The 14,723-nt window shown below is 42.7% G+C and overlaps 1 protein-coding gene across 1 annotated transcript in view; it reads left to right on the top strand.

Annotated features, from left to right (window-relative positions):
- Positions 1 to 13,199, top strand: part of ACE2 (angiotensin converting enzyme 2) — a 48,828-nt gene extending 35,629 nt beyond the window's left edge. The window contains exons 14-18 of the mRNA XM_055563590.1: positions 596 to 654; positions 5,001 to 5,101; positions 8,618 to 8,734; positions 10,819 to 11,013; positions 13,091 to 13,199. Of these exons, the coding sequence (XP_055419565.1) occupies positions 596 to 654; positions 5,001 to 5,101; positions 8,618 to 8,734; positions 10,819 to 11,013; positions 13,091 to 13,199 (581 nt within the window). The remainder of the gene's footprint in view (positions 1 to 595; positions 655 to 5,000; positions 5,102 to 8,617; positions 8,735 to 10,818; positions 11,014 to 13,090) is intronic.
- The last annotated feature ends 1,524 nt before the right edge of the window (positions 13,200 to 14,723 follow it).

The raw sequence follows: 14,723 nt of genomic DNA, 5'->3' as shown, positions 1-14,723 counted from the left end.
TGTCTATGCTGTATTCTTCTCCAACTATTCCAACGTATCTATTCTTTTCAGTCTCATTTTTTCCTAAAGAACTCCCTCTCAGAGTCCTCCGGTCTCAATCTGGACCGCAGTTTTCATCCTGAGTCATGCCTTTGCTGCTGTCCTGGGTTGAATCCACCCCTTCCTGACGCCATGTCTTCTTTCATGAATTACCTCCCGTTTTGCTGCAGCACAGCCTCCAAGTGACTTTCTAAGCAAGAGCTCATGGGGTAGGAGCATCAACTGTTCCCCTAAGTGGCTATAACCAGACCTAGACTTTCATTTTCCCTGTTTTCAGTCCAGTATCTTCTTCCTACCCCTTGCTGTACCTGAATCCCAGGCCTCTCCTGGATTCTCTGGGGGGTCTCTACTGCTCGTGTGTACACATTACACCATGACTTTCTGACCCTTGAGAAAGCATTTACCACTCCTCCATACCTTCTCATTTTCCAAAGGGTGTTTATACCTTTAAAAAATTCCTTTACTATCACTTTAGTGGGATCTTGGGAAAGGAAGGAAATAAACACATGGTTAATCTGCTGTCTGTAACAACAGTCTGTTATTTCTCTTTAATCAGATTCTGACCAAAGCATCAAAGTGAGGATAAGCCTAAAAGCAGCTCTTGGAGAAAATGCTGTGAGTATTCTAGATAGCGCATCTATGACTTTTCAATGCATTCCCTTATTTAGGGCGCAACAAGCCCATTTCAGTGCAGTTGAAAAGATGAAAGGGCACGTGGTTCTCTTAAAAAGCCCTAGATTCTGGCCTCTGGCATTTGAGTTGGTTTTTTCAGTAATACATTTCTTGTTGAATTAGCTATGCCTCTGTTTTCCTTGTGACTCTGAAGGTATTATGAAGATCAGTGAGAAAACATCTAAAGTATCAAATACCTACCCTCCCAATTCACTCTAATCACAATTACTTGTATTTTTTAAAAATATATTTATTTGGCTGTGCCGGGTCTTAGTTGTGGCACGTGGGATCCAGTTCCAAGACCAGAAATTGAACCCAGGCCCTCTGCTTTGGGAGCCTGGAGTCTTAGCCACTAGATCACCAGGGAAGTCCCCATTACTTGTATTTGAGGAAGAGAAGTCCCCATTACTTGTATTTGAGGAAGAGGACATGTTTATATTTTTAGAGACTGCTTTTAGAAGTGTTGTAAGCAGTTTGGCTTTGTTTTGTCTTAGTCAATCATCTAGGTACTAGAAGCTTGTTTTAATCTTAGACCCCAGCCTTGGACCTGCTTTATCAGAATCTGTGCTTTAACAACCCCCCAGGTGGTTTGTAGACACAATAAAGACTGCTGCTGCTGCTGCTGCTAAGTCGCTTCGGTCGTGTCCGACTCTGTGCGACCCCCTAGACGGCAGCCCACCAGGCTCCGCCGTCCCTGGGATTCTCCAGGCAAGAACACTGGAGTGGGTTGCTATTTCCTTCTCCAATGCATGAAAGTGAAAAGTGAAAATGAAGTTGCTCAGTCGTGTCCAATTCTTAGCGACCCCATGGACTGCAGCCTACCAGGCTCCTCCATCCATGGGATTTTCCAGGCAAGAGTTCTGGAGTGGGTTGCCATTGCCTTCTCTGAACAATAAAGACTGGGAAGCAACAATTCAGACCATTGTTTCTCAAGCTTGGCTGCACACTGGAGTCATTCAAGATGTTTTTAAAAGTATTAATGCTTCAGCCCCATTCCCAGAGATTCTGACTTACTGCTCTGAGGTGTGGCATCAAAACCCACTCCAGTATTCTTCCCTGGAGAATTCCATGGACAGAGGAGCCTGGCGGGCTACAATCCATAGGGTCACAAAGAGTTGGACATCACTGAAGCGACTTAGCACGCATGCATCTGGCATCAAGTCATCAAAGTTCCCCAGGTGATTTTGATTACAGCACAGCTTGAGAACCGCTGAGGCAGAGATGCATTTCTGGACAACAAAAAGTTTTACAGAAAATCAGATTACTTACACCTTCATGTGAATTACTTTAATCAGCTATTGCTTTCTCCTAAACACCTGTCTCAGGTTATCCAGTTTGAAGCAATTTATTTCAGGGAAAAAAGAGAGGAGAGGGTTGCCTCAGGCAGATGGAAATCAAAGGCATGCATGGAAGTGTGGCACCCAGGAGGCTTTGCAGGATTAGAGAGCAACCTGGCATTATTGGATAAAACAGTCCAAGGTGCTACAGAAAATTGTTCTTTTCACTGGATAGAGTCAAAGATGGCATTTCTACCCCCATACTTTTCTTGGGAAGTTAACTATTGTCCAAGGCTCTACAGTAGTTGTAGTGTAATTTTCATATATAAGCAAAACATCTAAATATAAATAACATGTCGTTGTTGTTGTTTAGTCACTAAGTGATGTCCAACTATTACCACCCCATGGACTGTAGCCTCCAGGCTCCTGTGTCCATGGATTCTCCAGGCAAGAATACTGGGGTGGGTTGCCATTCTGTTCTCCAGGGGATCTTCCCAACCCAGGAATCACACCTGGTCTCCTGCATTGGCAGGCAGATTTATTACCACTAAGCACCCAAGGAAGCCCATAGTAGGAGTAAAAAATGAAGATTTCAGAAACAAGTATAAAATGGAGGTGTATCACTTCTCAAACTCTGAAAGTTCAAGTTCCTGTTTCTTAGCAATCATTGTCTCTGGGGTTATTTCTCCTTCTGTCCTATTTTTATTAACTCTTCCTTGGACTGATAAAATTTAATTTTAATTTAAAGTATCCAGTAGATCAGGATTCTTTTCAATTATCTTCTTTTTTCTTGACATGTTTTTTTCCCATGTTCTCTTTCCATGCAGTGAGGGATTAGTAAATAGTTTTCAGAGGGTTAGATGGTGTAATATTCTGAGGCCCATTCACAGAGCAACAGGCTGCTTTGATGACAGTGGAGTTATACTTTTAGCCAGAATAACTGTCCAGTTCAAGCTACTTCATAGCAAAGTCCACCTGGATTTTTGATACTATATTGAGAACTTAGCCTTTACTTTTTTAATATAGAAATAATAACCAGAATATTAGTGGCCATGTTCAGTTCAGTCGCTCAGTCGTGTCCGACTCTTTGTGACCCCATGGACTGCAGCATGCCAGGCTTCCCTGTGCATCACCAATGCCTGGAGCTTGCTCAAACTCATGTCCATTGAGTTGGTGATGCCATCCAACCATCTGTTGTCCCCTTCTCCTCCTGCCCTCAATCTTTCCCAGCATCAGGGGTCTTTTCCAATGAGTCAGTTCTTCGCATCAGGTGGCCAAAGTATTGGAGTTTCTGCATCAGTCCTTCCAATGAATATTCAGGGCTGATTTCCTTTAGGATGGACTGGTTGGATCTCCTTGCAGTCCAAGGGACTCTCAAGAGTCTTCTCCAACACCACAGCCATATTAATAATATTGTTACTATTAAAGCAACTTTCCCAATAAATGAGTGGTATCAAGCTGGATTCAATGTAGCAATCCTTTGAAATTTTTTTTTTATATACAGCTAAAATTTTATTTTGAAAATGTAACATTTTCAAATTGAAGTATAGTTGATTTAAAATGTGTTTGTTTCAGAGGCCCAGAATCCGTTCAGTTATACACATACATATATATATTTTTTTTTCAGATTATTTTCCTTTATAGGTTATTACAAAATATTAAGTATAGTTCTCTGTGCTATACAGTATGTCCTTGTTGATTATTTTATATATGGTAGCGTCTGTCTGTTAATCCTAAATTCCTAATGTTTTCCTCCCCCCTTTCCCATTTGGTAATCTTAATTAGGTTTGTTTTCTATGTCTGTGGGTCTATTTGTTTTATAAATAAGTTTCTTTGTATCGTTTTTATAGATTCCACATATAAGCAATATCTTAACGATATTTGTCTTTGTCTGGCTTGCTTCATTTAGTACGATAATCTCCTGTAATTGTTTTTCCTAAAAGAGGGAAGAGAGGCAAGCTTTGTGCTATTCATGATCTCTACTGCCATCTACTGGAGGAAAGGGTGAAATTTTTTTTCCTCTTTGAACAGGTTTTTCCTGGACTACACAAATTTTACACAAGCCATTGGTTTAGCACTGGAAAACAAGAATTACCTTGTCTACAAAAAGCTATTTTTTCCTTTGAACTTGAAGTTTATTTTTCTTTTACACTTACACATGTCTGAGAACTTGCTATAAAAATAGTAAAAGGTCAGCATACTTGTCTACAGTATATGGATGTTTTAACCAAAACCAATGGCACACATAACTCCCATCTATAAACCTGCCCTAGAGTGCTTATTTCAGCTTACTTTAAATTCAAAGGACCAGTGAGCCCTGTGGTTCTTAAAGCGTTGGTGCTGGACCAGCAGCATTGCCACCATGTGGGAGCTTGTTGCTGTTGCTGCTAAGTCGCTTCAGTCGTGTCCGACTCTGTGCGACCCCATAGACGGCAGCCCACCAGGCTCCACAGTCCCTCGGATTCCCCAGGCAAGAACACTGGAGTGCGTTGCCATTTCCTTCTCCAATGCATTAAAGTGAAAAGGGAAAGGGAAGTCGCTCAGTCGTGCCGGACTCTTAGCGACCCCATGGACTGCAGCCCACCAGGCCCCTCTGTCCATGGGATTTTCTAGGCAAGAGTACTGGAGTGGGGTGCCATTGCCTTCTCCGTGGGAGCTTGTTAGAGATGCAGAATTCTAGGTCTTCTCTGAGGCTTGGGCCCAGAATTCAGTGATTTGACAAGCCCTCCAGGTGATGCCAGTGCACACTCAAGTTGGGGGTCACTGACCTTATGCAGAGCTAGAATCTTTGACATATTAGACAATTTAAAATTAACACGTCGGGAAGTCCCTGGTGGTCCAGTGGTTAGAACTCTGAGCTCTCTCTGCTGAGGGTGTGTATTCAATCCCTGGACTGGGAACTAAGATCTCACAAGATGCGTGGCATGGCCAAAAAAAAAAAAGCTTGTGGCATATCAGGTTTTAATGACCCCATGATCTCTACTGAGCAGTGTTTTTGTCATGAATTTTCAGTATGAATGGAATGACAACGAAATGTACTTGTTCCGGTCGTCTGTGGCATATGCCATGAGAAAGTATTTTTCAGAAGCCAGAAATGAGACCGTTCTTTTTGGGTGAGTTGATGTGCTGTGCTCTCAATCAGTACTTCCCTTACTCTTGGATCAGAAAGTTTTATGCTTCAACTTTTATTCACGTGAAATTGAGAAAAACCTCCTAACAACTATTAAACCTCATTGCTCTCCTGGAATTAGGGCCACCTTTTTTTAGGGATGCTTGTGACTTATTTGACTTGTAGATGGAAGAGCTTTGTTATTATTAAATGGCCCTCTCCTCACCTCTTCCTCCCACCTTCTCTCCTCTCCCTTTCTTTTCCCCAAATGCTCTCATGCACCCTCAACACTGAAAACAAAAGGCAGAAATCTCTGCTTTCATTGAGCTTGTATTCTAATGTATCTATTTTGTGTGTGTGTGTGTGTGTGTGTGTGTTATAGACAGCCAACAAAATATATAAATGAAATATAGTAGAATTTGATGGTGATAAGTCCTAAGGAGAACAGTGCAACAGGAAATGGGCAAGGGAGTGCTTGCTGGTTGTGTGTGTGTGGGGGGGGGTTCCATTTTAACTAAAATGGTCAGGGAAGACCTTGTTAGTATTTGAACAAATAGCTGAAACAGGAGAGAGTCAGAGGTGCAGACCATGGGGAAAAATGTTGCAGCTTAAAAAATAGCAAGTAGAAAGATCCCGAGGAACAAGCATCCTTCACCTATTGAAGGAACAGCAAAGAGGCCACTGTGGCTGGAGCTGAGTGAGCTAATAGAAGACAAATAGGAGATGCGGTCAGGGGCAGACTGGGACATGGGGGTGGAAAGGTGAGAAGAAAGTTTGTGTGCACCTCCAAAGCCATTCTAAGGCCATTGGCTTTCCTTCTGCATGAGAAACGCTCTGAACCACATGATCTGCCTTGGGTTTTTTTGTTTTGGTTTGGTTTTTAGTAAATATTCGTTGTTTTATTTTTGGCTGTGCTGGGTCTTCATTGCTGCACGTGGGCTTTCTCTAGTCGTGGCAGGTAGGGGGCTATCCTTCGTTGTTGTGCACAGGCTTCTTATTGTGGAGGCTTCTTCTTGCAGAGCACAGTCTCTAGGCACGAGGCATGTGGGCTTAGTAGTAGGGGCTGGCTGGCTCTAGGGCACAGGCTCAATGGTTGTGGGTCACAGGCTTAGTTGCTCTGTGGCATGTGGAATCTTCCTGCACCAGGGATTGAACCCCTGTCCCCTGCATTGCCAGACAGATTCTTTTTTTTTTTTTTTTTTTTAAATTTTACATAATTGTATTAGTTTTGCCAAATATCAAAATGAATCCGCCACAGGTATACATGTGTTCCCCATCCTGAACCCTCCTCCCTCCTCCCTCCCCATACCATCCCTCTGGGTCGTCCCAGTGCACCAGCCCCAAGCATCCAGTATCGTGCATCGAACCTAGACTGGCAACTCGTTTCATACATGATATTACACATGTTTCAATGCCATTCTCCCAAATCTTCCCACCCTCTCCCTCTCCCACAGAGTCCATAAGACTGTTCTATACATCAGTGTCTCTTTTGCTGTCTCGTACACAGGGTTATTGTTACCCTCTTTCTAAATTCCATATATATGCATTAGTATACTGTATTGGTGTTTTTCTTTCTGGCTTACTTCACTCTGTATAATAGGCTCCAGTTTTATCCACCTCATTAGAACTGATTCAAATGTATTCTTTTTAATGGCTGAGTAATACTCCATTGTGTATATGTACCACTGCTTTCTTATCCATTCATCTGCTGATGGACATCTAGGTTGCTTCCATGTCCTGGCTATTATAAACAGTGCTGCGATGGACATTGGGGTACACGTGTCTCTTTCCCTTCTGGTTTCCTCAGTGTGTATGCCCAGCAGTGGGATTGCTGGATCATAAGGCAGTTCTATTTCCAGTTTTTTAAGGAATCTCCACACTGTTCTCCATAGTGGCTGAACTAGTTTGCATTCCCACCAACAGTGGAAGAGGGTTCCCTTTTCTCCACACCCTCTCCAGCATTTATTACTTGTAGACTTTTGGATCGCAGCCATTCTGACTGGTGTGAAATGGTACCTCATAGTGGTTTTGATTTGCATTTCTCTGATAATGAGTGATGTTGAGCATCTTTTCATGTGTTTGTTAGCCATCTGTATGTCTTCTTTGGAGAAATGTCTATTTAGTTCTTTGGCCCATTTTTTGATTGGGTCATTTATTTTTCTGAAGTTGAGCTGTAGGAGTTGCTTGTATATTCTCGAGATTAGTTGTTTGTCAGTTGCTTCATTTGCTATTATCTTCTCCCATTCTGAAGGCTGTCTTTTCACCTTGCTAATAGTTTCCTTTGATGTGCAGAAGCTTTTAGGGTTAATTAGGTCCCATTTGTTTATTTTTGCTTTTATTTCCAATATTCTGGGAGGTGGGTCATAGAGGATCCTGCTGTGATGTATGTCAGAGAGTGTTTTGCCTATGTTCTCCTCTAGGAGTTTTATAGTTTCTGGTCTTACATTTAGATCTTTAATCCATTTTGAGTTTATTTTTGTGTATGGTGTTAGAAAGTGTTCTAGTTTCATTTTTTACATGTGGTTGACCAGAATTCCCAGCACCACTTGTTAAAGAGATTGTCTTTAATCCATTGTATATTCTTGCCTCCTTTGTCAAAGATAAGGTGTCCATATGTGCATGGATTTATCTCTGGGCTTTTTATTTTATTCCATTGATCTATATTTCTGTCTTTGTGCCAGTACCATACTGTCTTGATAGCTGTGGCTTTGTAGTAGAGCCTGACGTCAGGTAGGTTGATTCCTCCAGTTCTATTCTTCTTTCTCAAGATCGCTTTGGCTATTCGAGGTTTTTTGTATTTCCATACAAATTGTGAAATTATTTGTTCTATCTCTGTGAAGAATACTGTTGGTAGCTTGATAGGGATTGCATTGAATCTATAAATTGCTTTGGGTAGTATACTCATTTTCACTATATTGATTCTTCCAATCCATGAACATGGTATATTTCTCCATCTGTTAGGCCAGACAGATTCTTATCCACTGTACCACCAGGGAAGTCCCTGCCTTGCATTTTATTAGGATCAGTCTCATCAGCTGTGAGAGCATAGTCTTGTCACATCCTACTATAAACCCCACTCCTCACCCTCACCTGTGGGGGCAACATGACAAGTTTTGCCAGGAGGGGCCCAGTTGGAAGATATCAGGGCACCGCCTCTGTCCATGGAAGGGAGCCATCGCTGCCCACCATGTTATCACAATCCTGGGTCACCAGTGATTCCTTGCTGATTCTTCTGCTGCTTTGTTTGAAATATTTCTATCACTAAGAAAACCTGTGGTTCTTATATGGTAGCAGAACCAATCATGCCAAGACTTGCTCTCACACCTTAGGGAATTGAGTTCACATGCTTTGGGCAGTGTTAAGGTTATTGGAACAGTGACATCCTTCCATGATGGGCCCTGCTCCAGGGCTCTCCACTCTACCCTGTGATTGTTCCCCCACCTCCAGCAGCAGAAGTCTTCATTCTCTTCACAGTGTCCTCTATGCCACCAGGGAAAATGTTTCTTTTGTTTCTCCACAGGGAAGACAATGTGTGGGTGAGTGACAAGAAACCAAGGATCTCCTTCAAGTTCTTTGTCACGTCACCTAACAACGTGTCTGACATCATTCCGAGAACTGAAGTTGAAAACGCCATCAGGTGATACTTTACTTTCAAATGCAGGATAGAAGGGTGAGGGGCCCCAGCGCAACAACAACAGTAACGAAATGATTTGTGTGTTCCTAAAGGTGCCAGGCACTGTTCTGAGTCATTTGCATGTTTTTCCTCATCTGAAAAACTTGGGTTTTAATTCCAAAAGGATCGCATAGCAAGGGGATTGCCTTCATTGGGTTTCTCCAGATGCAGGTCCTTAGACAAGGATTTGAAAGTAAGTAGTTTATTTGGGAGGTCACCTCAGGAAGAATGGATTGAGGAGTGTGGACAGGAGACAGAATGGAAGGAAGGTAACCTGACATGTTATGAGCAAGTTACCACCGTGGGCAGCTAGAACTCCATTCTGTTGGGAATTCTGGGAGATGGTGTGGAATATGCACCTGAATTGTCCCATCACAGCTGGGGTATTTATTCACCACTTCCCATCAGTCACTGGTTGAGAACTGCGTACTGCTGCTGCTGCTAAGTCGCTTCAGTCGTGTCCGACTCTGTGTGACCCCATAGATGGCAGCCCACCAGGCTCCCCCGTCCCTGGGATTCTTCAGGCAAGAACACTGGAGTGGGTTGCCATTTCCTTCTCCAGTGCGTGAAAGTGAAAAGTGAAAGGGAAGTCGCTCAGTTGTGTCCGACTCTTAGCGACCCCATGGACTGCAGCCTACCAGGCTCCTCCGTCCATGGGATTTTCCAGGCAAGAGTACCGGAGTGGGGTGCCATTACGACAGGGGACAGTAATTCCCCAGCCTTACTGGCCTGCGGATAGGGCTGAATCTTGCAGCCTGAGAATGCTCTCAGGCAAAGGCAGCAGGTCCCGGCTGAAGGAAGTCTAACCAGCACGCCCAGAAAATGGTAAATGCAGAGGGTACATGGGCAGGTGTTGCCATCATTGCTGTAGGGACTTAGATGCAGAATTCATTTAACCAAAGTCTGAAACAAGGCAGGCAGGGACAGGATTCCTTAGATACTAAATAAGTAAGTGTTAGTCGCTCGGTTGTGTCCGACTCTTTGCGACCCCGTGGCTTGTAGCCCACCAGGCTGGATAGATGTTGATGTTTCCCCTTGTCATTAAAAAAAGAAGAGAAGAAAAAAGGCTTAATATACCATTGCAATGGGAAATGCTACTAGGTGGCGCTCTTGAGCTGCTTGTCGTCTTGAGAAGCAGAACCAAGACTTGCTGGGCAGAGTTGGCCTAGAAAATCGGGCTTAGTGGGGTTTACAACCCAAGCACACCCAGACTCACTGGCTGCCTCCACAAGACTTGTCTTGAGGGAAGGTGCTAGCTGAGATCATCACGAAGGAGCCCAGCACTCCTGCAAGCTCCGGGGAGCCCTCAAACTTCGTTTTTCCAGAGTGACGAGACTCTTTCAGATGGAGGTTGCTGCTTGGATCTCTCTCTCTGGCTGGACTCTGACTTTCTGACCTGCACTGTATTCAATGGCAGGAGAATGGGATGCCAGACACTTTGGTTTTCAATCTGGAACACTGAACATTTCACTGTTTTTTGTTTTAAAAGTAACCTTCATCCTTTTTCCCTCTATGAAATTCGGCCATATCCCAACACAGTGCTGGAGAATTTGGCAAAGGCTCCTCCCCTGTGTTCCTCCCCAGAGCTGCCATTTATTAGGATGTCAACACCTTTTATTTGGAAAATGCAGCTGTTGAGACTTGTATATAGGGCCTGATTCATCTGTAGAAGAGGTGGATCTGATTGTCCTTTTCCATTATTTGATATAAAGTCATTGTAGACATACCTCAACAGAAGGGAAATTCTTACCAAATATGCAACTTTGCCTTTACAACACAGTAGTCACAAATGAACAAATGCCAGCCATCTGCACATTTCCACACTTGCAACCTCATTTTCCAGTGAAGCTGTTTCCAAACCTAATCTAGATCACACGGTATGAAAGAGGTATGATTGTTAAAACTCAAATCTGTCAGTGAACCTGGTTATTGACTTTGATTTCATTCTTCTTTGGGTAAGCCTTATCAAATCTTTTTGGAGACAGTGATATAGGCAGTAAATAACTGCACTGTTTTCTTTTGCCTCAGTATTTTGCTTTTGGGAATAGGTTGTTCCGGGGCCGTATCAATGATGTCTTCCAGCTGGATGACAACAGCCTGGAGTTTCTGGGGATTCAGCCGACGCTGAGACCCCCTTACGAGCCACCTGTCACCATATGGCTGATTATCTTTGGGGTCGTGATGGGAGTGGTAGTGATTGGTATTATTGTGCTCATCTTCACTGGGATCAGAGATCGAAGGAAGTAAGTGACCTTTCTTGGACTTATTTATCCTAAAACAGAACAGTTTCAGGAAAACTAACTGGAAAATTTGCAGTAAGTGGTAGGTTGTACAAGCCAATTATATATGTGGACAGTTCCACAGCTAAATATTCTTGTGCACCCCCTAGAAGTTTACCAGATTTCATCAGCACTTCGCCACCCTAGCAGGCCCCACCATACAGATCTCCAGCCTGGAGTTTACTACCGGTGTGCCCCAGTAAACTCCATCCTGGCCACAGCATCATTTCCCTACTGCTAAAAGGCACTCCAAGCTCTGCAGTGGTGAGTGGGCTCAGGGGGGATTATCCTTACTGAGGAGTCCTCCTTGGTCTAGAAGTGATCCTAGAGAATGCATTAGTGATGGATTTGAACTGTGAAATGGTTCAAGAATGAGCTCTGAGATTTGCTCCAAACTGCTACGCTTGAATCCTCTTCATCCCTCCTCCCATGACCCGGATGCCTTACTATACCCTCAGTTCATGGGTCAGGCACCCTCTAAATTGTTCTCGAGTTGAAGATCCAAGTTCACTGTGGATTTAAATCACAGAGGCCTGATGTATAGTTGTGCCCTGCCACTAGATTTGTTTTCTGATCTTGAGACAGCGTTTACTTTTGTTGGGCTTGTGTAATTGAGGTTAATCATATTTTATAACACCTAACAAAACTCTTTGCACACATTAGGTTGTTTAAATGTGTTCTTTAATTTTGATATGCACTAGTCTGTTTTGCTTAATTTTCTTCACTATATTATTTGTTTCCACAAATAAATTCATTTTTAAAATTAGGCATTGACAAAAATATATTCATATAGTAAAAATGTTTTAAATACAAAAGGATACATAGAGTTTCCCTGTCACTTGTTTTGCTTCCAAGTTCCCTTCCTAAAGTTGACAAAAATGGTCAGTTTAAAAAAAATTTTTTTTAATTGTATAGTTGATGGACAATGTTGTGTTAGTTTCAGGTATACAGCAAAGTCATTCAGTTATACACACATCTATTCTTTTTCAGACTCTTTTCCCGTGGAGATTATTAGAGAGTACAGAGTTCCCTGTGCTATACAGTGGGCCCTTATTGGTTATCTATTTTATATATAGTAGTGTGTATCTGTTAATCCCCAAGTCCTTATTTATCCCTCCCCTCCCTTTCCCCTTTGGTAACCATAAGTCTGTTTCTGAAAAATGATCAGTTTTTTGGAGACCCAGTGTATCAGAATCTGCATTTTAGTAAGGCCCTCAGGTGACTCATACGCACATTACAGTTTGAGAAGTGCTCTTCTACATAGTACAGGTTTGCATGTAGACGCTATTCCAAAGTTCATTCATCAGAGAAATTCTTTTGGGGCTCCTCCTTCATGCTATACACTGCATTAATAGAAGCTACACAGAAAAATAAGACTGCTTATGTATTTCTTACATTAATGTATTCAGCAGCTGTATAATATATAACTATGTAATTATGTTCATGTATATATAAGACAGAGATTCAGAGAGGCCAAGAAACCTTTTCAAGTTTGCACAGCTAGTCAGTGACACATGAAGATATGCACTTGGTTTCTAAAGCTGGTGTCATAGTACAAAGCGGGCCCATCCTGACCTTCATACTTTGGAAATCGGTAATTTAGTAGGGAAGTTTTTTATAATGAAGTGATTGGCTAAATGACCACCAAGTTCCTAAAAATAATAATAATGGTTAATATTTATTGGGGATTATATGCCGGATACTGTGAGTACTCTGCCAGCATTATTTCACTGAGTTTACATATTTGCCATCATTTTCTGAATAGTTAGACTGAGGCACAGAGGCCCCCACTCTCAGACTTCAGAGCTTATACCCTAACCAGTCTCCTACTCTGCCAACCATCGTGCCAACTGATCATCGAGCTAAAGAAGTGAATTCAATGCACTCTGGGTGCCCACAGTCCATTAAAAGGGGACTGGTATGCAAATGAGTACAGGTGGTAAGATGCTGAGATGGAAAAGATACCTGGGCCATTGGAGTCCAAGGGAGGCCGTGTCACTCTAAGATCATGATATTAAGGTGAGTTCACTTTATTTAACAGGAAAAATCAAGCAAGCAGTGAAGAAAATCCTTATGGCTCTGTGGACTTGAATAAAGGAGAAAATAATTCAGGATTCCAAAATACTGATGATGTTCAGACTTCGCTTTAGAAAAATCTTTTTTATTTCCTCTTGAGATGATTTTATTGTATGTAAATATTAATTTCACAGTACAGAACATAGGCAATTATAAGAATGTCATTAAATGTCAAAGCTCTGGCTCTGTTCAGGAAAAGCTGTCCAAAGAATGCATGCCTGAGAAGAGGGCATCTTCCCTTGCATCACCTTTAGTACTTGTTTCTGCCTTAGGACTTGACTTCTGTTTCCTTAAAGAGATATTTCTGTTTGAGAATAGAGACAGTATGTCTTTGGCCTCACAGGCTGTTCAGGGGTAATGGAAATGGAAATTTCCATTGTGTTGCTAGAGATGGATAAAAAGGATACATGGCAGGAGCAAGCGTGTGGAATCTGGACTGATGGCTCTTAAGGACGTGCCTGTGAATGGATGGAGCTGCGAGGTGGAGCCCGGCTTGCACTGTTCACTTGGGTTTACTTCAAGTGTAAAGGAGGACATGCTCTCTTCACGTTAACTTAATCTAGGTACTCTAGTGATTCTCCCCAGTAATGATTGGACCAGAACATGCCTTCTTCAGAGTGACAGGGCTACAGAAGAGAGAAGAATCCAGACAGCCATTGGAGGACGTTGCCTTTTTACTTTCAAGCTGCTTGGCCACCGTCTTTCTGACAACATCACACTAGCCCCAGGGGCCTCCATGAACCCCCTCCCGAGCTGCCATGATAGGAACTTGCTCCCGTTGCTCTCTAACTATGAAGTGCACGGGGACCCCAACTGAATGTTACTTCTGAAGTGGGCTCCCAGTTTCTTGACTCTTCTGTATTTGCCCATAATGTTTGAGTAGTGCTGAGCACAAAGCTCACAAAGACAATAAATACTTTAAGATTTACACACTCCTGTGGTCTCGTGTGTACGTCTGTGCTCGGCCTTCCGTGGATTCTCTCTGCTTTTCACTTCCAGGGACAAAGCTGCCTGGGTCTCCCAACTTCCCACATGTCTTGAAGTGCATCCCAATATGTTCAGTTACTTTATTGTATAAAGTGATTATGTCAATAAAATCAGTTGAAAAGAGTTGTGTTAAGAGCATCTACACTCTTAGGTTAGGAGCCAAACCTGGTAATGCTTTTACAAATCTCAGAGCCCCTAGTCCAGTTCTGAGCACAAAATCCAATACAGACCTGAAAACGTATAAAATGGATTATGTAGATTAAAATATCCAAACTCTACCTATCGGTTCACTTTATGTGGCGACCAGCATACTGTAGAGTAACTTAGTCAAGTAAGAAGAACTAGCAGCTTGTGCTCAAAAGACTGGAACTTCATGCTCGCTTTTAGGAAAGGGCTTTTAAAGGCAGCATTAGAGCTGAGGGTTGTAGGGTGCCTGATCAGCTTGAGGACATTCTTCTGATCAGCTGATGGTGAGGTAGCTTAGGTGGTATTTCAAGAGTCAGCATCATCAACCTTCTGGTTGTAACCGGTTTGGGGTCCATGTGCTGGTGGTCAGGATGCAGTTAAGTTCTTCCACCTGGTAGGGATTTTGCTGCTGCTGCTAAGTCACT

Source organism: Bubalus kerabau, chromosome X, assembly GCF_029407905.1.
Source record: "Bubalus kerabau isolate K-KA32 ecotype Philippines breed swamp buffalo chromosome X, PCC_UOA_SB_1v2, whole genome shotgun sequence".
NCBI classification, from domain to species: domain Eukaryota; kingdom Metazoa; phylum Chordata; class Mammalia; order Artiodactyla; family Bovidae; genus Bubalus; species Bubalus kerabau.
Note: the sequence above shows the minus strand (reverse complement) of the source record. Positions and strands in the feature narration are given on the sequence as shown.